This window comes from Phoca vitulina, unplaced genomic scaffold, assembly GCF_004348235.1.
Source record: "Phoca vitulina isolate PV1807 unplaced genomic scaffold, GSC_HSeal_1.0 scaffold30, whole genome shotgun sequence".
NCBI lineage: Eukaryota > Metazoa > Chordata > Mammalia > Carnivora > Phocidae > Phoca > Phoca vitulina.
Genome location: NW_022589733.1, coordinates 3,072,819 through 3,097,702, shown reverse-complemented (window position 1 = coordinate 3,097,702; position 24,884 = coordinate 3,072,819). Strand labels below are relative to the sequence as shown.

The 24,884-nt window shown below is 48.6% G+C and overlaps 1 protein-coding gene across 1 annotated transcript in view; it reads right to left on the bottom strand.

Annotated features, from left to right (window-relative positions):
- Positions 1-9,766: 9,766 nt before the first annotated feature.
- The window catches only part of CUNH16orf78 (chromosome unknown C16orf78 homolog), a 17,482-nt gene continuing 2,364 nt past the window's right edge, over positions 9,767-24,884 (bottom strand). The window contains exons 2-5 of the mRNA XM_032424136.1: positions 22,656-22,763; positions 22,026-22,122; positions 13,846-14,104; positions 9,767-9,914 (exon numbers count right to left, since the gene is read on the bottom strand). Coding sequence (XP_032280027.1) covers positions 9,767-9,914; positions 13,846-14,104; positions 22,026-22,122; positions 22,656-22,763 — 612 coding nt within the window. The remainder of the gene's footprint in view (positions 9,915-13,845; positions 14,105-22,025; positions 22,123-22,655; positions 22,764-24,884) is intronic.

Here is a 24,884-nt window from a genome sequence, read left to right as displayed (position 1 = left end):
CGCTCTTTTGGCCCCTCAGAAAGCCTCGCCTCACTGGAACGGACCCCTCCCAGGGCTTTGCTGTGGACAATGGTGCCTTCTTGAAGTCACCTCCACTTCCAAGCTTGGCCCAGTGGGGCCAGGATAACGAAGCTGCTTTAACATAAATAATTTGCTTCTGAGGTGTAAGAAATGGGGAATATTTTTAGAAGGCCTGCCCTCCTAGGGGAAGTAAATGACTTATGAAAACGGGATTTTTCAAAGTGGCCTTCAAGAGAAAAGGGAGCCGTGTGTGATGGCCAAAATGGAATTCTATGAATTAGTGCGACTCATTATTCTGACCATACGCACACAGACACACGCTCACACACACATGCACACACACACTCGCTCGCTCACTCACTTTTCCTCCTGCCTTCCATTTCATGGTCTTAGCTCAAATCTGAAATAAAACCACCGCAGCCCCCCTCCCCTGGCCCTCAGCGGCGGCCTGTCTGATTGGATGCCTCCCACAGCCCTGAAGACCAGAGCTTCAAGGAAGAAGCTGCGGGGGCACGCTGAGCCCTCGCTTCTTAAAGTGCGCGCCGTAAGTTACCTTGAAATGTTATATTTAAAAAAAAAAAAAGTATTTTAGGTTCAACAGACACTTGGGTTCCTGTTAACAACTCATTTAAGGAGAAAGTGGGGGGAAGGCATTCAGTTCAAGGTTTCTTTGACGACGTGAACCTCCTTACTTTGAATCCTTACAGTGTGGATGGGATGAAAGACGTCGTGGAGACGCAGATGGGTAAATGCGCAGGTGAGCAAAGACAGATGTTCCCAACAACGGAGTCGCGGGCATCTTGGGATGGTCTTTGTCTGGCCAATAATGGAGAACAGATATTGGCGGGAGGGGGGGGAATGGGAGACCCAGAAAACCAAGACACAAAAACCACTTTTGTGGCCATTGTGTTTCCACCGGACTCTTGATCTAGGGAAGACGTGCTGTTTGGAGAACTAATAAGGCGACCGGCCCCTTTGATGAGGCACGGTCTGAAAACCAAGCTCTGGAGGAGTCATCCATTGCCGGCTCCCTGAGGCCTTTCTCCCCTTGTCTACAAAATCTGGTCTCCAAGGGGCATGGATGTGTCTTCTGCCCATCACTTCTGAAGGCCCAGACAACCGGCTCTGGGCTCTTTGTCTGGAAGAGTCATGGTGGCTTCCCATTGTCTGTAGGCTCTGACTATGACTCCAAACTCACAGGCTGACAACCAAGGTCCACCATGAGTTGGCTCCACTTTGCCTTTCTTCGCAGTCCCCAAACCTAAGATCTCTACTCCCAACACTACCATCTCCTTCCTTATCCCACTACGCTCTTCTCCTCTCCCCTTCTCCCCGTAGTCTTTCCTCCTCTGGTCTAAGGTCTACTCGTCCTGACAGATCTGACTCCCAGGCACCTTCTGAGACTAGCCCGTCCTCACTGAACTCCTGTTGTGAGTTCTCACACACTGATTCAATGTGCATTTGACCCATCTCACTGTCAGACTAGTCTACTCTCCCAAAAGGTCCATCAGCTTTCTAGGCATCTGCCTTGTAGGTGTCAGCACATGGCCCAGGGTGAGCAGAGTGGGCACAGTAAGAAGCACTGGTTTCTACTAAACTGAAAAGTGAAAAGTGGCCAAGCGGTGGGCCAGAGATGCAGAGGATCTGGACTCACTGCCTGCCCCTGGGGATCTTTCCTCCCTGAGGCTGGGATGCAAGACTCGCCTGCCGCCATGAGCTGTTACTCTCTGTGAACACTCTAAAACCTGGAGGACCACTGGTCCCTGGGCAAAGCCAAAACCTCTCAGCTTCTCAATGTTGTTCCAACTCTTTCTGTTCTCTAACAGCTCACTCATTCAATAAATGGTTGTTGAGTGCCCCCACTGTGCGCCACTCATGGGGATGTGGTGGTGAATATCCCAGACATTGTCCCCATTCTCTTGGAACTTACAATGAATTAAGAGGCACAAAAAGGATTGATTACAGTTGTGATAAATGCAGTGAAGGGTAGGTGCAGGCTGCTCTAAAAGCATTTGGAGAGATACAGCAATTGTTTCTCAAGGACATTGTTTTACATTTGGTGGGGTCTGAGCAGGCTGCCCCGCTCAATGGCAATGGGGAGCCCTGAGTTGCCTTGATGGACCACTTGATGGAATGCTGAGTGTGGAGGGGGGCGATGGAAGAAGATCAGTTTTCACTGAAGGTCTGTGGTGAGGCTGGTGAAGTATCTTCAGGCAGGGATTGCACTTGTTATGAATGTGGATGAGACCAGAGCAGGAGTCAACTGTCCCTCCGATTGACGCCATAGCCAGAGATGTTCCACAGTTCTCTGATGCTAAGTGCCTTCTCTTTAAAACAAGGGCCTTCTTTTCAACAAGCTCCCAAATCCCGTGTCCTTCAAGGCCTCACTGACATCACCCTAGTGGCTACGGATCATTCCCGTACCTGTTCTGTGTCACTTCCTTGAGTTTTCTACTAATTAAAGCTAGTGAGCTGTCGTTTATCATGGCTTCTTTTGCAAATGTTCATCCACTCGACCTCACAGTGAATTCCAGGTGAATTAGAATCACATCTAGTTCTTTGGGTAGCAGGGATCCTAGATGAGGGCATAAGCCAGGGGAAGCAAGTATCTGGCACTCGTGCCCCCACCACTGCTAATCCAGTGGCCCTGGCAGACATTATTAATCAATCCCCACACTCATTTCTGCTGGGCTTGGACAGGGTTTAAAAGCACCTTCTCAGAAGCATCTTCCCTGGTCACCCGCTGAAGGAGGTCACTCCTCCCCCAGTTGTTTTCTGTGACTAAACCCATTCTTTTCTTCACAGTGCTCTAATTTTTAAAGACATATTCAAGACCCGTTTCCCCAACTAACCTGTGAGCTCCATGTGGTGGGAGCATGTCTGTTTCTGCTCATCACAGAATCTCTGGGGCTGAGCGGTCTTGGTCATATAGGAAGAGCTCAGGAAATATTTGCTGCAAGTGGACTTAATGCTTTAGTCAACGAGTTAGAGAGAGAACCCAGGTCTCCTTGTCAACACACCTGGGCTGAGTCCCAGCTCTGTGCTTTCCTAACTGGGTGTGTTGGGGCAAGCCCTCCCCTTCTCCATATCAGGGCCTGGAGCTGTGTAAGTGGGACTCTTACCTCCTCCCTCAGAGGTTCCAGCAGATCTGGGACAAAGCCTGTCCCTCCGAGCTTGGTGGCCACAGGGAACTTTATTTTGAGACTTGAGGGTTGGTTTATTTTGGAGCTGGTGGGCCCTCCATGGGCAGAGGTCCTGGGTCCTGGGTGGCAGAGTCTGCAGCTCTCTGGAGCCTGTGGGGCAGGGGCCTTGGCTCCCAGGCACCGGGCTCTGCGGCAGGAGGTGTGGACTTGACTCTGGCCCTTGACTACTTGGGATGCGGCAGTGGCATTTCTGCCTGCGTCTTAATTCCCTCCTCCTTCACCCGCTTCCGCCGCGGGAGAGGAGGGAGAAGGGCGCTGTGTGCACCCATGCCCATTTGTTGTTTCTACAGCTGGGGCCCGACGGCCTCCACCCCTCTGGGGATTTAAGCCCCCTGGGCCTGTGTCTCCACAGACTTGCCCTGGCCTGAAGCCAGTGGGAATTTGTGTGTGCATTTGGGGCTGGGTGTGGGTGATTGGGGGCTCCAGGGATGGCCAAATGGATCAGTCGGGCTCTGACTGGCTGTCCCCAACTCCAGAAAGGGGCAGGGTGTGGTGAGGCTGGCCTGGGCCCAGTGACACCAGGAAGCCATAGAGAGACCCGCCCCCTCACCCCTCCCCCTTCACCCTGCGCCCCGGCTGTCCATGGGGGTACAGGGCAGGGCCCTGCAGGAGTCCCGCCTTTCTCCTACAAGGGGGTGGCCTCATGACGCATCCTCCCAGAAGGCCAGATAGCTGGGGGAAGTGGGTCCTTCCCGCAGAGACACCAATCCCTTTCTCCCTTAGCAGCCAGACCCGGAGTCCGGGGGGCAGGAAGCAAAGGAGCGCCAGGCAGCAGGCCCCACACCAGCAGGCAGTGCTGGGTGCCCTTCAACAGGCTTCTGTCCTACTCAGCAGAACCAACTCCACCGCGCCCCTCTTCTGGGAGTGCCCGTCCTCCCATCTCTGCCTGGTGAACTTCTTCTCACCCTCAAGGTCCAACTCAAATGTCACCTCCTCTGGGAGGCCTCCCTTGACCCTTTCAGCCAAGGTTACTTGCTACCTCTTTGGGTTCCTACCCTCTTTCCATTTTCGTGCCTGTCTCAGCCGAGCAATTACTCATTAACTGGGACACTCTTATCTTCTGTCCTCCTCTGGACTGCGAGCTCCAAGGGCATCATCTGTGTGCCGAGCATGTTATTTCTGCTCGCCTTCCTCCACGGCCCCCTTCTAGAACGGCACCTGCGGCGGCCAGGCCCCACCGTGGCACCTGGTGACACTCAACTCCTTATCTTCCTGCCCTTGCTTCCTGTGGCGCTGAATGGGGCCGCACTGTGTGGCCGGCAGGACAGTGCGTTCGTGACGGTGTGTGTGTGTGGAGGGCCCTGGGGCGTCTGCCTTGCTGTATGTTGGACGGCTTGCTCACCGGAGGCAGCCACGTCGTCAGGACGGGCCCGTGCCGAGAGGTCCCCAGGCCTCCTCCCTGCAGCCAGCGCCCATGAGCCACCCCTGTGACGAGCCCGTGTGTCCTCCAGGCCTGGCCTGGCCTACAGACGACCGACGGACAGCCTGACAGACAGCGTGACTGCCACCTCGTGAACGCTCCCGAGCCAGGACCTCCTGCCAAGCTGCTCCTCCACTCCCTCCCGACAGAAAGGGCGCGAGATGGTCCAGGTTGGCTGTTCCTGGGGGAACTTCCTACCTGGCGGTAGATAACCACTAAGACCCTCAGTTTCCTTTGGGGAACGACCCTGCTTCCCCGTGTGTGGCTTCGGTGGAACTGTCTCTCCTGGAGCTCCGTCCCCTCTGGGCCAAGGAATGGGGCCTTGACCCTGGGGAGGGCAACCGGACCCTCTTCCTGGAAATTGTCTGCAGCAGAGATTCTGGTCCAGGACTGGGGGGTAAGGCTAATTCTAGAAACTACTCGACACCACACAAACACATACATATGTACACACAAATAACACACACGTTTGCATACATTCATGCATCATACACATGCGCACACAATGCATTGGACACATGCATGTATCCACACACAGATATGCACAATGTGTACGCAAATATGTACACGTTTCTATTATATACACATGTACATAAATACATGCATTTTCTTTTTTTTGCCAGAGTCGACTATTTTTGGCAGCCAAATAAACTGGATTGGGACAACCACCTCCCTCTCACCATCTTCACACCCATCACTGAAGGCCCCCCAAGTGCCTAGAAGACACAACATTCCGCAAGCGCTCAACTACCGTGTTGAATAAATAAGAGCCTAGAAATATGAATGATGTCAGGGCTATTTATCGTGATTTAAATTTGTGTTTTTGTTTGCACCCTGGGAGAAGAATTTAAAAGCCTGAGAATTCTTTATGCTTGCTTCTCTGCATTTTTTCCTCCCTCCCCTACCTTCCCAGAGTCCAGCCGCCGGCTCACCATCTACAGGATCTTCTTTTGCCAGACCAGGGGCTGAAGGTGTCTGCAGACAGCCTGCGTGCCTTGGCCCGTTAGCCTGGGTGCTGTGAGGTGGGAACTGGGGGGAGAAGAAGCATAAGCCATGGAAAAGGGAGCCGGCATTGCTGTGATGGAGATGTATCTTCATTGTCAGCATCCTGGAGGTGACAGGTCCTTCCTGGGAGCCATGGCTCTGTGGCCCCTCTCAGGAGGCAGGATCGTAGCCTTGGGGCCTCCCTGCAGAAATCCTTGAGCCAGCTTGGTGCAGAACCAAATGGAGCTTCCCATCTATAAGGAACTTTTGGGCTTTTGTGGGCTGTGACCCATAGTGAGTCAGCAGTGACCAGTGTTGACTGATACCAGGGACAGGGAATTCTATATACCCTGGGGTACCACTCTGTGTTATATCCCAGGACCTGGGGCTGTGACAGAGGGAGCCCCACCGAAGACTGAAATTGAGTTTCCCACCAGTCCAGCATGGCAGGGACACAAAATCGGACCGATAGTCATTTGCTTTAGGAAAACATGCCATTTCTTTCACACCTAGGTTTGCGGAATAAGGTTCAAAGCTCATGGTGGCAGGAATTTTTCTTTTTGGTCTGTTTGGTTTACTACTGTCTCACAGAGCCTAGTACATTGCTTAACACACAACAGGAATTCAAGAAATATTAATGTATAAAGGCACACGTAGAAAATAATTTTTTGGGTGCCCACGAAATGCTAGAGATTCTATAGAAGCTTCCCTTAGGTTCTTCTTTTCATAACCACCCTAGAAACTTGGTGTTCTTGTCCACATTTTCCTTCCTTTCCCTCCTCCCTCCCTCCCTTCCTCCCTCCCTCCCTCCCCCCTTCTTTCCTTCCCTCTCCTATTTCAGCTGTCCTAGTGCATTTACACATGTTCATATAGGCAATGTATTGTTTATAGGTATGTATGAAGGTTAGTGTGTCGCAGCTCATGCCACCACGTTTTGCCGCCCATCTTCCCACGCATGGGCGGCCCCAGCACCCAGGCACCTGTCAACACGAGGGGAGATCAAATAGATCTGTGATGGAACTTCTTTGGACTATATACCTAGGAGTGGGATTGCTAGTCAGGGTGATGTCTGTGTGACTTCACCAAGAAAGGCCACAGTGGCCTGCACTACCTACCGGCAAAGCCGGAAGCTCCTTTATTTCATATCTGGGCCAACACTGGCTTTCCCCAGCTTACTAGTATTTTCCCAGTCTAATTAGGTATGAAGTGATACCTCATTGTTGTTTTAAATTGCACCTCTTGTCCCCGTTTTGGGGGAAGAATTGAAGCTTTAGAGAAGTGACGTGCCCAGGGGCCCTCAGCTGGTGCACGCCTGGCTGGGCTTTGTCCACCGGCTCTGGGCTCACCTGGGGCTCCGCTGCCCCTCACCTGGGCTTGACACCTCCACCAGCAGGACAAGCATGGGTGCAGGTCTTCTGCTGTGATCGAGCGCCACCTGGTGGCGCTGAGGGGGAACTGCAGTTGTGGAGGGGAAGGGGGGAGGGGAGGAACCCCCAAACCACCTTCACTTTTGAGGCTCCTATTTTTAAAAAATAGTTTTTCTAATTTAATTTTTTATCGAGATACAATTATCATATAAAGTATTAGTTTCTGGTGTGCAAGATAAATTTTTTTGTGATGAGAATTTTCAAGATCCAAATATACTCAATCCCCAAATATACAGCACCCCATTATTAACCAAAGGCCTCATGACGTATACATCCCCAGGACTTATTTTTCTTATAACTGGAAGTTTATACCCCCCTGGTCAGCTTCACCTTGCTGGTGGAGGGAACCTGAACTGCTTCACTTTTGAGGCTGTTACTGTTTTTAGCAAACAAAACCAGAACTCTGTTAGTATACTTTTAAAAACGTACTTTTAATTAAAGTATGTACTTGCCTAAAAGGCATAAATCCCCAGTGTACAGAGAATGAACTTCACAAGTGAACACCTCTGTAGGCAACAGTGCAGGTGCCCCTCCAGCCACGACACACCCATCCTCCGGGGGCTGCCACTATCCTGGCTTCTAACTCGGGGGATTCGTCTCGCCTGGGGGACTGTTGTATACACGAACCATACAGTTGTTCTCTTTTGTATCGTGCTACTTCTGCATGATGTTGTGTGCTTCGTTCATCCATATTTGTTCATTCTCGTTTTGATAAAGTATTCCATTGTATGAATATACCGCGAGCTATCCGGTCTACTGCCAATGCTTGTTTGGGTGGATTCCAGCATTTGGCTATATTGAATAATGAACATTCTGGGACAGTCTTTTGGTGCACCTACTTGTACGATCCTGTGAAGTATGCATCTAAGAATGGAAACACTGGACCACACCATAGGTGTATATGCAACTTTTGTAGATAACTGCTAGTTTTCCAAAGTGGTAATGCCAATCTCCCATCCCAATCATGGGTTGAGTGTTCTTGCTCTACATTTTCAATCTATAGTTAATATCGTCACTCTTTTTATTTTTTAAAGATTTTATTTATTTGAGAAAGAGACAGAGATAGTGAGAGAGAGCACATGAGTAGGGAGGAGAGGGAGAAGCAGACTCCCCAGTGAGCAGGGAGCCCCATGTAGGACTTGGTCCCAGGACTCTGGGATCACGATCTGAGCCGAAAGCAGAGGCTTAACTGACTGAGCCACCCAGGCGCCCCTCGTCACTCTTTTTAGCTGTTCTGGTAGGTGTTAGTGCTGCTGCCTTCTTTTTTTCATTTGCATTCCTGATAACTAACAAAATTTCTTATTTTTGTTGGTCACTTAGCTAAACACGTGTAAAGTGCCTATGCAAGACTTTGGCCCATTTTTTGATTGAGTTATCTGCCTTTTTCATACTGATTTATAAGAGTTGAAAACAGGTCATCTGCGTATGAGCCCTTTGTCTGATCTATCTTCTCCCACTGGGGTCACTTGAATTCTTACTCTCTTCCTGATGAGTTTTGATGAACAGACGTTCTACTTGCATTATGAATAGAATTTATTAATATTTTCTTTTATTACTGAGGCTTTTTGTGTTGTTTAAAATTTTTTGGCCTACCGCAAGGTCATGGAGACTGTCTTCTATGTTTCTTCTAGAAGCTTTCACAATCTGCATCCATCTGGAACTGATTTTTGCATACAGCGAGAGGCGGAGGGTCGATATTTTTTTCCATATGGACATTTAATTGACAGCCTGATTTATTGAAAAGATTGTCTTTTCCCCCACTGCACCACAGTGTCACCTTTGCCATAAACCAGGGGACTGTACCTGTGTGAATCTGTTCCCGGTGTATGTGTCTGTTTCTACTAGAAAATGTAATCACGAGGCCATTTCAGAGTTTATAAAGTACTAGCGTGCCACAGGAGGCGCTGTCTGCCAAGGGACACTGGCTTGGGGTTCCTTTTCATTTGCATTCCTGATAACTAATGATAAGTGTTCCTTTCTCAATGCTAGCTGTGAATCTTGGGGCTCCCTCTAGGCTTATTTGGTCAGAATGTCAAGAAGCTGAGTTGGAGGCTCCTTGTGCCTGTGGAGTCCACACAGAAAAGTCCTCTGGACCCCAGGAGAGCACCCAGGGGACCCTAGGGTCTGGGGTGGGGCAAGGTCTCTCCTCTGCATTCCTCTCCCCTCTCTCTTCCGGTCTCTACTAAACCCCAGGGGAAGCCTGCACCCCGACTCGACTCTGCAGGGGCACCTCGGGTCTGAGAGCTGAGACTCCCGCGGCAGCCCCCCACCCCCTTGAGGGTCTGAAAGCACCAAGCGGCCCCTTGAAGGTGTGGCATTCAGCTCCCCCCAGTCCCACATGGGCAGGGGTGGTGTGGTGTGTAAGACCTGCAGTGTGTGTATCGCCAACCAGCCCCTCGGCCCTTTGCCCCTCCTGATGTCCCTCTGGGGACCCTGGGTCTCCATTTCTCACCTCTAAGACTTCTTTTCCAAGAAGGCCTTTCTACAGAGTCTTCTTTTGGTGGGGAGAAGACCCACAGTTTTCCCTACGTTGGTTCTGACTCGGGTCAAGGACAAACGCTACATTCGCACGATGATCTATGCAGTTTAGCCTTGTTTTCTGGTGGCTGCTGTCTAAAAGGGACGCCCCAGGTCTGAAGGCCTAGGCGGGGCGTACCAGAGGATGCTGTCTGGGGGCCGAGGGCCCAATAGCAGAGAGAGCCTGTGGTGACCTAGAGGGCCACGCTGGGGTTTTGGGCGAACACCTTTTTAGCATCTATCTCTCCTTCGACCATGTGGGGGTGGATGTCCACGATCATGCCTGCGTCCTTGCATAGCTTGAGCAAGGTCCGAATGTTGTTCTTGGACAACCGCAGGTATCTGCGTGAGACAAGGCCAGAGAGGTCAGTTGAGTGTGGAGTCACCATTGCTTCGAACTTTATTGAAAAGAGCTTAGATTTAAGCACTGTGGGATCTCTCATGAGAACTGGCTCTGCAGACACCTCTGGAGCCGACAGAGATCCTATAAAAGAGTGGGACACCCCACAGAGTTGGTGGGAGTTTTACTGGTATAACTCTTTGGGAAATTAATTCGGCAACATATGTGCCAGGCACCAGCCCTATCCCCACAAGTCCCCTCCCCCCAAAAGTTCCTTCATTATCTTTCTCTCAGGAACTCCACTCAGGCCTTCAACTGAACCTGAGAAGAGAAGTCAATGGAATGAAAAGCTATATAAATCAAAGTGTTCACTTCGGGGTTATCAACAACAGGAAAAGAGGAGATTCCATCAACCGAGGAGTGGTTAAGCAAATAATGGAATACCCATCTCAAGGATGCTCCCGCCAGCCTTGACATGGCTTTGGGCAGAAGCAGGTGCCCTAGGTGATGGTGATGCTTGATGCCCCGTGAGAGAGGCAATCGTCAGGGCTTCCATCACTAACAGGTGTGTGTAACGTCAGCGATGCCAAGGCCCGCGTGAAATACAGAACAATGGCAATAAAAGCTGAGTAAAATTGTAGGAAAAGGGAGTATATTTTCTTTCTTCTTTTTTTAAAATTATGTTATGTTAATCACCATACATTACCTCATTAGTTTTTGATGTAGTGTTCCATGATTCATTGTTTGCGTATAACACCCAGTGCTCCATGCAGAACGTGCCCTCTTTAATGCCCATCACCAGGTTAACCCATCCCCCCACCCCCCCTCCCCTCTAGAACCCTCAGTTTGTTTCTCAGAGTCCATCATCTCTCATGGTTCTTCTCCCCCTCCGATTTTCCCCCCTTCATTTTTCCCTTCCTGCTATCTTCTTCTTCTTCTTCTTTTTTTTTTTTTAACATATAATGTGTTATTTGTTTCAGAGGTACAGGTTTGCACAATTCACAGCGTTCACCATAGCACATACCCTCCCCAATGTCTATCACCCAGCCACCCCCATCCCTCCCACCCCACCCTTCACTCCAGCAACCCTCAGTTTGTTTCCTGAGATTAAGAATTCCTCGTATCAGTGAGGTCATATGATACATGTCTTTCTCTGATTGACTTATTTCGCTCAGCATAACACTCCAGTTCCATCCACGTCATTGCAAACAGCAAGATCTCATTCCTTTTGATGGCTGCATAATATTCCATTGTATATATATACCACCTCTTCTTTATCCATTCATCTGTCGATGGACATCTTGGCTCTTTCCACAGTTTGGCTATTGTGGACATTGCTGCTATAAACATTGGGGTGCACATACCCCTTCGGATCCCTATATTTGTATCTTTGGGGCAAATACCCAGTAGTGCAATTGCTGGGTCGTATGGTAACTCTATTTTCAACTTTTTGAGGAACCTCCATACTGTCTTCCAGAATGGCTGCACCAGCTTGCATTCCCACCAACAGTGTAGGAGGGTTCCCCTTTCTCCGCATCCCCGCCAACATCTGTTTTTTCCTGACTTGTTAATTTGAGCCATTCTGACTGGTGTGAGGTGGTATCTCATTGAGGTTTTGATTTGGATTTCCCTGATGCCGAGTGATGTTGAACACTTTTTCATGTGTCTGTTGGCCATTTGGATGTCTTCTTTGGAAAAATGTCTATTCATGTCTTCTGTCCATTTCTTGATTGAATCATTTGTTCTTTGGGTGTTGAGTTTCATAAGTTCTTTATAGATTTTGGATACTAGCCTTTTATCTGATACGTCATTTGCAAATATCTTCTCCCATTCTGTCGGTTGTCTTTTGGTTTTGTTGACTGTTTCTTTTGCTGTGCAAAAGCTTTTTCTCTTGATGAAGTCCCAATAGTTCATTTTTGCCCTTGCTTCGCTTGCCTTTGGCGATGTTTCTAGGAAGAAGTTGCTGCGGCTGAGGTCGAAGAGGTTGCTGCCTGTGTTCTCCTTTAGGATTTTGATGGACTCCTGTCTCACATTGAGGTCTTCCAACCATTTTGAGTCTATTTTTGTGTGTGGTGTAAGGAAATGGTCCAGTTTCATTCTTCTGCATGTGGCTGTCCAATTTTCCCAACACCATTTGTTGAAGAGATTGTCTTTTTTCCACTGGACATTCTTTCCTGCTTTGTCGAAGATTAGTTGATCATAGAGTTGTGGGTCCATTTCTGGATTTTCCATTCTGTGCCATCGATCTATGTGTCTGTTTTTGTGCCAGTACCATACTGTCTTGATGATGACAGCTTTGTAATAGAGCTGGAAGTCCGGAATTGTGATGCCGCCAGCTTTGCTTTTCTTTTTCAACATTCCTCTGGCTATTCGGGGTGGGAGTATTTTCTTTTAATAATATTCAAACAATTAAAAAATTAGGCCAGTGATTTAAAATCTCAGCTAAAGCCCCACAATTCTGACTTACACTGGAGAGGAACTGATCCCGTCGACACTGTGTGGTCTAGAGCGTATCTCTGCCGGCATATCCTCTGAGCTCCTTATTCTACCAGCGGCTTTGACCTTGTTCCCAGCTTTAGTGTAAGGAGGTTGGTCCCCTACTCAGGCCACCTGCTGGTTGGTTACTTTGCTACAGATGATGGGGGAGGAGCTGCATATTGAAATAACCTGGGTTTTCCACCCATTGGGAATGGTCTCCTTGTCCTTCAAGATCTGCCCGGCGCTTACCTGTTTTTACAGCCATCTGACACCCCACTCCCCAGCCCCATGTCTGGACCACCTTTCTCTGACAGTGCCAGGCAGGGTCTGCTCCTTCCGCTTCTGCCCAACCCAGCCCTGGAGGGTCTCACACACTTGTACATGTCAGCACTCACGAAGATCCCATTCTGGACAATTTCATCTTTTCCTTGGATGTTTTTCTAATCCTCGTTGGATGCCATCTTTCCAAATATTCGCTCTCCCTCCTTGGAGGGTGGGGGCCCTGTCCAAATCTCTTTTCTGCCCACCATGAAGCCCAGGTAGGCTGTCTGTTGGCCAGAGTCAACGAGCATCACCCTGTCAAAGTGAAAGCCATCGCCAAAGTCATCCATCCATGGAAAGGTCGAGCAAGAAGCCCCCTTTGGCTGGGGAGGCTGCCATTCCACCCATCCATCTCTCAGTGAGCAGAGCAGGACTTTGTAATGGGGTCACTGGATGCCAGGCATCTGAGGCCATCTGAAACCTACAGAGGAGCTCCCTGCTGTTCCGTCTAGAAGGACATCCACATTATTCTGTTGTCTGTTTCCTCCTCTACTGAAGTTTCTGAGCCTTGTCAGCCACGTCTTTACAGAAAGGCTAGCACCGGGCTTGGGAGGGATACTTGAATTTGGGGATGGAAACCAGCAGGTCCCGATGAATAAGACAAAGAACAGGGGAGAAGGAAGACCTCTGGTAAGAGCAGTAAATACCAAACGGCTTCACACTCTGTTCCTAGTGCCTCTGGGAGTTTAAACCCCCACACGTTGAGCAGATGGCCACCGGGGATGGTGGGGAGGACCACCAGCAACTCCACACGCGGAGTGAAGGCTCTTAGGGGGATTTCCTGTTAAAAATAGGCCACAGACAACGCATTCTTTCTTTTTGGATAATATTCATGGTTTCTATTGTGAAACATATGGAAATATTGGAAGGGTGGTGCCAATGTCCAAAGGCGTGGCATCAAAGCACCCAAATGTCGTGCCCATCCCAGAGCTCCTCCACTAGTGAGGTTGCCGGGGAACCCAGTGGCTTCTGCCCTGGAACGGCCCTTCAGGACACAAAGACAGAGCCCAGTCCTGCCACCGCCGCCCGCCCTCCCCTTGCCCACGCTCAGCCCAGGTGTCTGCAGCCCAGGGTGGTGACCAAAGCCTGTCCCCCCACCCCGGGCACCCCGCCCCGCCCGCCAGGGCAGCTCACCGGCAGCTCAGCACCTCCTCCGGCTTCAGCATCCTCACCAGCTCCACCTTGGGCTCGGTGCCCTTCTCCATGAGACTCTTCAGCTTGCGCTCATAGGAGATCTCGGCCGTCCTGCTTATTACCCAGTCTCTCAGGAGGGTGGACTTCCGACCGCCGAAGACAGGCGATTCCTGCAACGCGGGGTCCAGGACGCTCTGGCGGCGGTAGGGCAGGGGCCGCTGAGCGGACTCCAGCGCGATTGCGTCCTTGATGTCGAGGTCTGAAATTGGACAGTCGTCACCAGGGAGTTCGAGCTGGTGGAGGGGAGAGACAGGACGGGCAGGAAGCGGGGGAGGCCTGCAAGACAGCCTGGGCTTCAAACAAATACCTGTTCTGACGAGCTCTCTTCCACGCTCTTCGCGCTCTTCTCCGCATCGGTTTAATTCTCGCTCGTCTTTACCTCCCTCCTTTCTCGCTGCCTCCTCGGCTCCCTCCCTCCTGTCTTCGTCCCCTTCTCGCCATCTTCTCTTCAGTCCCTCCTCACCTAAAGGGAACCTCTGCCTGGAGGAGGTAGGGGAAGCTAGGGGAAGCTATCAAAGATCAACTCTGAGATGTTCTTTTTTTTTTTTTTTCCTTTGGTTGGTTCAGATGGGGTTTTTAAAGGAAAAACAATTTCTTGGATGAAAGGGGAGAAAAGTATTGCAGGCAGGAGGAACAGCATGTGCAGGTGCGAGGAACAGCATATACAGGCATAGGAATAGCTTGTACAGGTGTGAGGAACAGCATGTGCAGGCAGGAGGAACAGCATGTGCAGCAGGAGGAACAGCATGTGTGGGTGTGAGGAACAGCATGTACAGACAGGAGGAACAGCATGTGCAGCAGGAGCAGCAGCATGTGTGGGTGTGAGGAACAGCATGTGCAGGCAGGAGGAACAGCATGTGTAGGCAAGAGGAACAGCATGTACAGGCAAGAGGAACAGCATGCTCAGGCAAGAGGAACAGCATGCTCAGGCAAGAAGAACAGCATGCTCAGGCAGGAGGAACAGCATGTGCAGGCAGGAAGAACGGCATGTGTGGGTGTGAAGAACAGCATGTACAGACAGGAGGAATAGCATGTACAGACAGGAGGAATAACATGTGCAGCAGGAGGAGCAGCATGTTTGGGTGTGAGGAACAGCATGTGCAGACAGGAGGAACAGCATGTGCAGGCAGGAAGAACAGCATGTGCAGGCAAGAGGAACAGCATGTACAGGCAAGAGGAACAGCATGCTCAGGCAGGAGGAACAGCATGTGCAGGCAGGAGGAACGGCATGTGTGGATGTGAGGAACATCATATGCAGGCAAGAGGAACAGCATGTGTAGGCAGGAGGAGTAGCATGTACAGGCAAGAGGAACAGCATGTACAGGCAAGAGGAACAGCATGTGAAGGCAGGAGGAACAGCATGTGCAGGCAGGAGGAACAGCATGCACAAAGACGCAAATATATGAAATGAAATGGTGAGTGTCTGATGTTACCCAAATACGGAGTTTGTACCGAATTAAATACTGTGGGGGCTAGTGCTTGGAGAATTTAATTTTTTTCTTCTTGCCAAATTTACCACTAAGTATTTTATAGATTTTTACCGATGAGAATGGGATGTTTTCTTTCCATTTCCATTTCTGGAAATGGGACTAGTATAGAGAAAAGGCTATTGTGTTACAATGCATTTTTTTCCTGTTAGAATTTCTTGAGCTTTACAGATATGTAATCATATCAGGGGAAAAACGAAAATAACTTCCTTCTAACATTTAGAAAAATTATATACTCTTCTTGACATATTGCATTTGACAGACTTTCTAACACAATGTCAATAATGATGATAGCAGATGCCTCATTTTGTTCCTGATTTTAATTAAAATAATTAGCATTTCATCATTTAGAATGATACTTGCCACTATTTTTGGTATGTTTATAATATTAGGAGCTTAATTCTTAGTTTACATCAAGTTTTTATTAGTAATAATTGCTTGATTCTACTTTTTGATTTTCTGTCATTTACTGACATGCTCGTATGGTTTTTCCACTTTATTGATGGAATAAATTATGGTCTTAGATATTCTGATAGTGATAACCTAACCATTCCTAACCTGCTATAAGAAATCCTATTTGTCACTAAATCCTACCCCTGAAAGTAATACTACACTATATGTGAACTAACTTGAATTTAAATAAAATCTTTTTTTAAAAGATTATTTATTTATTTATTTGACAGAGAGAGACACAGCGAGAGAGGGAACGCAAGCACAGGGAGTGGGAGAGGGAGAAGCAGGCTTCCTGCTGAGCAGGGAGCCTGATGCGGGGCTCAATCCCAGGACCCTGGGATCATGACCTGAGCTGAAGGCAGACACTTAATGACTGAGCCACACAGGCGCCCCTTAAATAAAATTTTGACAGAAAAAAATTTTTTTTAAATAAATAAACTTCATTCTCTCAAAAGAAGGAAAAAAAAGAAATCCCCATTTGGTCATGGCATGTTACTAATTTCATACATTGATAAATTTTCATACATTTGGTATATTTGCTAAAATTTTTAATATATTTTTTACATCTGTATTACTTCTTTGCAAATATTTTAATATTGTGGTTCTGGTGCCTTGTTGGATTAATGCAGAAGTGTCTGTATTTTATATGGTCTGGAATAGTTGAGGTGATATTGAGATTATTCATTCTTGAAAAGGTAGATAGAATCTGGTGTGAAGTCTTTTGTCCTGGTGACCTGTTCAGTGGGAAAGTGTCAACCAGCTTTCAACTTTTACTTTAGAAATTGCTCTCTTCAACTTTATTATGTCAATTTTAATAATTTATTGTATGAGAGGAAATGATATATTTCTTCTAGGTTTTCAAATATATCAGAAAGAGGTGCATCTAGTATTCTATTATAGGTCAGTTAACGTATTTCTCATCTTTGCTCATGTATTCTTTCTCCTACCAAATCTTGTACACTTTTACTCTTCTTTTTTTGTTTAACATTTTATTTATTTATTTATTTATTTAGAGCATGAGCAGGGGGAGGGGCAGAGAGGGAGGGAGAGGGAGAGAATCTTAGGCAGACTCTGCTGAGTGCAGAGCCTGATATAGGGCTTGATCTCACGATCCTGAGATCATGACCTGAGCCGAAGTCAAGAGTCAAATGCTCAACCAACTGAGCCACCCAGGCACCTCTTTATTCTTCTTCTTAACAATGGTCATGAGGAGTTCATACTATTCCTCACTTGCATTTTCAAAAAGCTAGCTTTGGAGTTAGGACTTACCCTTTTAACTAGTTTTTATCTTGGGTTTCATTAATCTCAGCTGGTATTTAATGTATGAAAGCTCTCTCTTTCATATTAATTATTTCTCCTATCTTATTATAAATAGTAAACTGCTAAATGTATTCATTTTTTCTTTTTTTGTGTGTGTGTTATAAAGACAAGAATTATTAATTTTAGTTACTATAAATTTTCTTCTCAGGATAGATTTTGCCTTTGTTCCCATAAGTAAGAAACCAGGCTTATTTTCATGAGTTTTTTTTCTCTGATATGGGTTATTTTAGGAGTATATTTCTTAATTTCTGACTGTTAAGTTGGGAATATCTTTTAATTTAAATTTTATTTCCAATTATTGCTTTAGGATAATGTAGGTTGCCCTAAAATTTTTACTTTTTGAAAGTTAATGTTTTCTTTATGGTGAATAGGCAGATGAGTTTTGTAGATATTCTTTGGCCACAGAAAAATGCATTCTCTATTCAAATATGAAGTTATGTCTATTTGACTCTAAAAGAGGTATATTAAAATCTCCCACTTTAACTGTATTTTATTAGGTTCTTTTTGCAGCTCCCCATAATTATCTCTTTAGCTAATGTATTTTTTGGTATGTGTGAGCTTATGATTTTTATTTATTCTCTTTAACATTTAAAAATATCCCTCTTTTACCCTACGTGTTTCTTTTAGCCTTAATTACACCTCACCTGCATTTCATCTCTTGGCCTCTCCTTTTGTTTTCAATCTTTATATTAAACCTGATTTTAAGTGTATCTAGATTCTGACTTTTAAACCAATTATTTCCTAGTTTGTGCCTCTGTTCTCACCCAGAGCATTTTTTCCCTTTGTAAGTAAATTGTTCTTCCTGTAAGCCTGAAGGATTTCACCAGTAAAGTTCAGGAATTTTACTGGGATATGTCTGGGGGGAATGAGTCTAGATCCCCCACAGTTATATAAATGGAGGAACAGCTTCCTGGAAAGAGGCTGTGATTTGCCCAAGGTCTCATATGAATTAGGGGCTAAACTAGGACTCTGTATGCCCAGTTTGGTGCTCTGGACTGATAGCAGGTCCTTAGCCAGGGGGCCTTAGCCGCTCCTGTTTATGCGTAGTGGGAATTGGTGCTATGTTCCAGAAGAAACATGAGCTGCATATCCTCATCAGCACAAATGGGAAATCCCTTGTAGAAAGAACCATAGCCTTCTGAGATATCCGAGCACCCTCTGGGTCAAGGTAGGTCTCACGTAGGAAAGAATAGTAGTCATATAAATGGCAATGATAATTAAACATATGAACTAATATTTAATGAGTGACTTATGTGCCAGGCAGTGTTCAAGGAGCTTTCCAGGGAGAGAAGCGCTAGAGTCTCACAACCATATCATGCCCATTTAACAAATGAGAAAGTTGAGGATCAGAGAGATTAAGTCATGTGCCAAACATGCCAGGGCTAACTGGTGGTGGATCCAGGAAAATGTGAGCCTAGGTTGCTGGTCCCTTTTTCTGGGCACCCATCCTGGCTACCATCTGGGTAAAAATGACACCTATTCCTGAGTCTGTGACTGAAGAGGTAAGTTCGATTTCTAGAGGGCTGTGTTTGGGACTCCTGGGGCTTACTCTGTGCTCATGGAAACAGAGGGTAATCATTGCCCTCCAGACCTCTGCATTAGGGATGCACTCCTGCGCTGGCATCTACAGAATGCCCTGGGCATAGGTGCCCAGGGAGAGAAAGCCAAGTGAATGCCCCTTTTCTAGTCTAGCTGCTCAGACTTTGCCAAGATTTACTTTGGAAACGTGTTCCAATTGCTTTCCTAGGGTCTTTTGCTGGCCCAACGCTGGAATGACCTTTTACAAATTCAAAACCAACTTGGTGGCCCTTGGAGGGGGGCCTGGGGAGTGATGAAAGAGGAGGGGGAAACAGAAAAGGCTGTTCTCAGAGAATTCAAGGGAGGAGAGGCCGTGGGGAGAGGGAAGTGGCCCATGGTACACAGCATCTCTGTGCAGCAGGCTGATGTCAGGGTGGTGGTCAGTGGCGGATGGACGTGGCATTTCAGCTGGTAAGAGGAGTGAATGGGAGCTTTTGTGAACATGGGGAGAGGGGACGAAGATGAAACGTTCAGCTTTGAAAAGCACCGTGCTCCACATGGGGGATGTCATTGCTGTTTTCTATTAGCTTTGGGGTTCTGGAGCTGGAGACAGTTATCTGTCCCTCATGGGGGACATACCGTGTTTCACAGGTTTAGATCCTGTGACCGTCACAACACTACAGATGTGGACCAGTGGGATTTGTGGTGTCTGTACTGACCAAGTGGTCACATCAGTGGTGTGTCCGATGGTCATTCCTCACAGACTCTTGCTCACCGGATCACACAGAAACATAGCGTCAAGAGTGCAAAGAGCTCACTCTGCTTCTAGGAAAACCAGGACACCGATGATTCAGGTACTGAGCGGGGCCGGGGAGGCCAGAACCAGAAGTCCTGGTCTAGAATACCCTTCCTTGATCCATGTGTATCTCTACATGGACTCCTGCCCAGCCCTCAACTGGCCCCATGCCCTTCCTAGGGGCTGCTTTGTCTTGAACTTGACTCCGAAACCAGATCCTGCCCACTCATGTTGGGCCTCTGGCTGGCCTGCACAGGAAGCTCCCCTTGCTGTGCTCAGACTCAGCCCTGACCCGTTCCTGGGTGCCACACTTGGATGTCCAGGTGGTTCCTGGGTGCCTCTGAGCACCTGCTGCAACGGAGCACCTGCTGCCCCCCAGTGGCCATTTGTTGTATTACGTAAGGTAGGAAAAAAGGTCCCCTCTGTACAGGGTGGATTTTTGTCTTGGGGGTGGGGGGCAGGGGGACTGCAGAGAACCAAAGAACTGCTAAGTCAGTCTGCCCTGCTGGCATTTTTGTGCAGTTTTATGAAAAGGATTATTTAATCCGCTGGTATGTGAGTTTCTCTTAGGGAAGGAACTGCCTTTGTTTAGGAAAATATCTTGATAGACTCTTTGAGTGTGGACTAAGACAGCGAAACAAAGGAAAGTAAGTGATCCTTCCAGGTAACAAGCCAATAGGAATTGTGGGGTGAGGACAGCAGAGGATGGAGGAGAGGGGAGAGGAAAGAGAGGGGAAGAGGTGGGAGCTAGGCAGGCCCAGGACTAGAATGAGACCAGCCAAATGCCCAGGGGGGCAAAATTTAAGGAGGTGCTCACTCTCAGGCTCATGCAAGTGAAGAGTCAGTACTAGAGAGTGAGTGCCTCCTTGAATCTCATGTTCTGGGTGCCTGGCTGGGCTCATTCTATCCAGTGCAGGGGTGAGCAATACAGCTGGAGGGGACTCCCTGCAGGCAAATACATTCAAGGACCATCTCCTGGTGGCAGGGGACCAAGGATTTGGAAGAACCCTTAAGGGGGTTTTGTAATCAACTTCTGTTTTGTTTTCTGTATAATTCTGCCATGAAATTCTTTCCCTCCATTTCCCCAAACCTTCAGTAAAGTCTGTTTACACACAAAGGCTTCATGTGAGAGGTTTGGGGGAAAATGAAGGAAACAGAGCTGTGCTCTGTGTCTGTGTGCAGTGGCAAGGAAAAGGGAGAAGGAAGCAACCACTGGAATCGAGATCTGCAGATGCTCAGGGGCTCAGCGGAACTTGGACTTCAGAGCCAGAATTGCATCAGGAGTCACTTGGGAAAGATTTGGGAAAGGTGTAGGGCCTCCCATGGGGCATATGTCAATCTATCTATATATCTGTATCTGTATCCGTATCCGTATCCGTATCTGTATCCATATCCACATCCATATCTATATCTATAAACTTTTTATTTTGGAGTAAGTTTAGATTTGCAGAAGGGTTGCCAAGATGGTATCGAGAGCTCCCAGGCACTGCTCACTCAGTTTCCCCGAGTGTTAGCATCTTACACAAGCAGGGCACATTTGTCAAAACTCAGAAATTAACATTGGCACATAACAGTTTTTCTTTGATTTTGCCAGTTTTCCCACTGAAGTGTTCTAGGATCCAGTCCAGGATCCTGCATGGCATTTAGAGCCAATCATATTTAAATCTGACAGGCAAGTGAGCACAATTTGGTTTCAACGGCTTTGGTGTATTAAATGAGAAGGGGAAAAAGGACGTTTTGCTGGGCACAATGGGAGCAGTTTTGTGCAGGAGAACTGGCAGCCCCTACTCGAAAGCTTTTGCCCACTCCTCCTTTGGACTAATGGGAATCCCTTCCACCTTTCTTTGACCACACACCTCCTTTCCAAGAAACCAGGCACAATAAACGTAACTGTTTTTCCAACACCATGGCACAGCCCACCTGAGCATTTTAGCAATTTTTTCCCCTAGAAAAAGCTATTTGCCACCATTTATTGAGCACCTAGTCTGTATCAGGCTACATGCTTTATATGCCTTGTCTCACTGAAACTCGACCGGGAGGCAAGTCATGCTATTGTCCCATTTTATAGATGTGAAAACTGAACCTGAGAGATGGAGTGGCTGACTCACCCCGGATTACACAACTCTGAGTTCACTACAGAGTGGTGGAGCCAAGGTTCGGACCCCAGGCGCAGCGCTGGGAACTGGAGATCAGGCATAACTTAAGCCTACCTCTTCTCGGGTGCGAGCCACACCTGGCAGGTTTCGGGCCAGCAGGTGTACCTCGTGTGCTACACGGACGTAGTCACAGTACCTAATTAGACAGTTTGGAGCTGGTGAGGTTGCTGTCACCGACTTTAGGGGCTTTAGGAACCGGGGTGCACACCCTGCTGCATCCTGAGAAGAGAAGCCCCAGGTGTGGGCGGAGCCTAGACATGCACCTGCCGGCCATCCGGGTCACAGCCAGACGTGCACAGCTGCTGGGGCTGAGGACAGCTTCCCGTCCCTCTGAGGGGCGGCGATTATGGAGGACGGCCTGGCACCCCAGGACCAAGATGCTCCCCTTACCGGATTTCCTGGGCCCATCCTTGTAGTTGCTGGGAACGATGCTGAGGCGTTTTCCCTTTGGGTCCACGGCGTTCTTGGCGCTTTGCTCTGAGGGCTTCTGAGAGGCACGGGAGAGAAGTTAAACCACGAGGAACTGGTCTTGGCACGGCCTCCTCCGCCCCCAAAATGAGTTGATTTCAAGGGTTTGCTGAAAGGCAGGCAAAGGGCCCAAAGGAGAGGCCACTCTGGGCCCTGGGGCGGGTGAGGGGAGCAACGATGGTGGCTGGTGGCTGCTCAGCCGCTCCTCACTTTTGGTCCCAGCTATTTCAGAGCGAGGCCACAAGGCGTCAAGGAAGCCGCAGCCCTCAGGGGGCAGGGAGGCCCGGGGGTTCTCATCTCTCAGCCCGCATTCCTGAACGGTGGCGGTGGGGGGCGGGGAGAGGAGGAAGACCGGCACCCGGGAAGAAGGACCCTCTGCAGGAGTGCCAGGCTCCACCGGGCCGGCCAGCGTGTGGGGTGGGGGCTGGTGATTCCTTTGGGTGTTAGTGTGGGGCAGGAGTGGATTTTAGAGCCTTAAATTTAAAAAATGTAGCCAGGCACTGCGCAGGAGTAGAGGGGGTACCCCTCCTCAAGGGGGGGAGCCTGCCTTACCTGGTTGGCAAACGCCACCTGTCGGTTCCCTCTCTGCTGTTTCAGGAGGTTTTGGTCTTTCTTTCCTTCCTTCCCATTTGTTTTAGGGGTCATTATCCCCTTGGGTTTCTGCTTGAAATGACAGAGAGGATTGCCCTGTGACTGCCTGGTGGGCAGAAGCCACCCGCTGCCCCCACAGAGGGGCGGTGCCTTGGCAAGCGGGCTGCCCCCTCCCCACCTCCAGATTTGGCCCCCACTCTGGCACTTCTGTCCCCCCCACAATTGTCCTTCTGCCTCCAGACACACCCAGGTGTAATGTCACACTGCTCCCAGAACAACCTTCTAAACGTCAGGTCTGACCGTCCCTCCCAACTTCAGAACCCACCACAAGCTCCCTATTACCGTCTACACAAGGGCCCTTCTCCCCAGCTGGTAGGAATTCCTTCTGGCCCCCAAGTGGCCTGGGTAGCTGTGACTCCCCGGCCAGGGCCTCTAGTCTGAAACCACAGGAAGGCTGCCCTTTCTCGGAGTCCATACAGGACACTCTCTCTGTCCCCAGAGCTCTCTCCTCTCCCAAGCTCTCCCCATCCTGTCTGTCATCACAGTTCATCCTGCCTTTCTCTTTCCTTGGGTGCTCCCTGTGGCATATGTGGACTTTCTTGTGCGCCTGCCTGGCCCTCCAGGCAGGCAGGGAGGATGCATTCATTAGGGAGCTCCAGGGTCCAGCGAGGAGGGGCCCACAGAGGGGCCCCTAGGCCACTTGACCAGGCGTGGGGGGGCCGAAGAAAGCTGAATCGACTGGGTCTCCACTTGCAGTGTGCTGCTTGTGGTTGTGGGGACATGGCGGCTGGGACTGGTCTCCAGGTCAGACGCCTGGTGGGGATCCTGCTCGATTGCTTGCTGGCTGAGCAACCGGGGCTTGGTTTCCTCCTCTGAAGATAGAGGGAAGAGTAGGATCTATCTCCTAGGGTTATTTTGAGAAATTAATGAACCCCTGTGCAGACGCCAGGAGAAGGGAGAGGAGGCCACAGACAGCCCCCCTCCAACCGTCTACACCAAAGGGCGCCCCCCCCCCCCACCTGTGCTGTCTGAGACCTGCCATGGAATCACAGGAGCTTCTTTCAAAATCCAGGTGCCTCTGGGAAGGATAATGATGCTTGAAGATTTCATCGTATTTTCCATTTTTTAAAAGATTTTTAAATTTTATTTATTTGAGAGAGAGAGAGTGCAAGACCACAAGAGCAGGGGGCAGGGAGAAGCAGACTCCCCGCTGAGCAGGAAACCCAATGCAGGCCTCCATCCCAGGGCCCTGGTATCATGACCTGAGCCCAAGGCAGAAGTTTAACTGACGGAGCCACCCAGGTGCCCCTTCATTGTATTTTCAATTTAAATTTGTTCCTTTCCTGAGTCCAAAATTATTTCCAGTAAAAGCCACATTAAAGGTAAAGCTGTGAAAACATTATTAGAATATGATCTTCATGAGAAGAGGTGCATGTTATCATAGAAGTGAATCTAGATTTCTGTGATTGATATTAAGTTCTGAGCGACCCAGCAGTTGAAATGGGGGGCAGGCAGTAGCCTTTCCATAAATCATTAGCACCTGGATGTAAAATATGTTTATCAGATGTGTTTTAGTATGTTTGTTGGGACTGGCACTCCAGATCTTTCTGAATATAAATGATAAGTAAGCATATACCCAGATGGGAGCTTTTTGGAAAGGCAGGGGGCACCTCAGTGGTCAGAGCAGAGAAAGTGGAGGTGACTATGGGACTTGACCTGACAAAGCCCCTGAGTTTGAGAACAGGATGAATCTGACTTGGAGCCCTAGCTTGGCCCTTCATTAATTCTGTGCGCTCAAGGACATGACTTCTCTGCCCCTCACTCAGCTTCCTTATTACCTCCCGTGAGCTGGGGGGTAAGAATGGTGCCTCCCCAATAGACTCCAAATGGTTGAAAGACCTAAATGTGAGACAGGAGTCCATCAAAATCCTAAAGGAGAACACAGGCAACAACCTCTTCGACCTCAGCCACAGCAACTTCTTCCTAGAAACATTGCCAAAGGCAAGGGAAGCAAGGGCAAAAATGAACTATTGGGACTTCATCAAGATAAAAAGCTTTTGCACAGCAAAAGAAACAGTCAACAAAACCAAAAGACAACCGACAGAATGGGAGAAGATATTTGCAAATGACATATCAGATAAAGGGCTAGTATCCAAAATCTATAAAGAACTTATGAAACTCAACACCCAA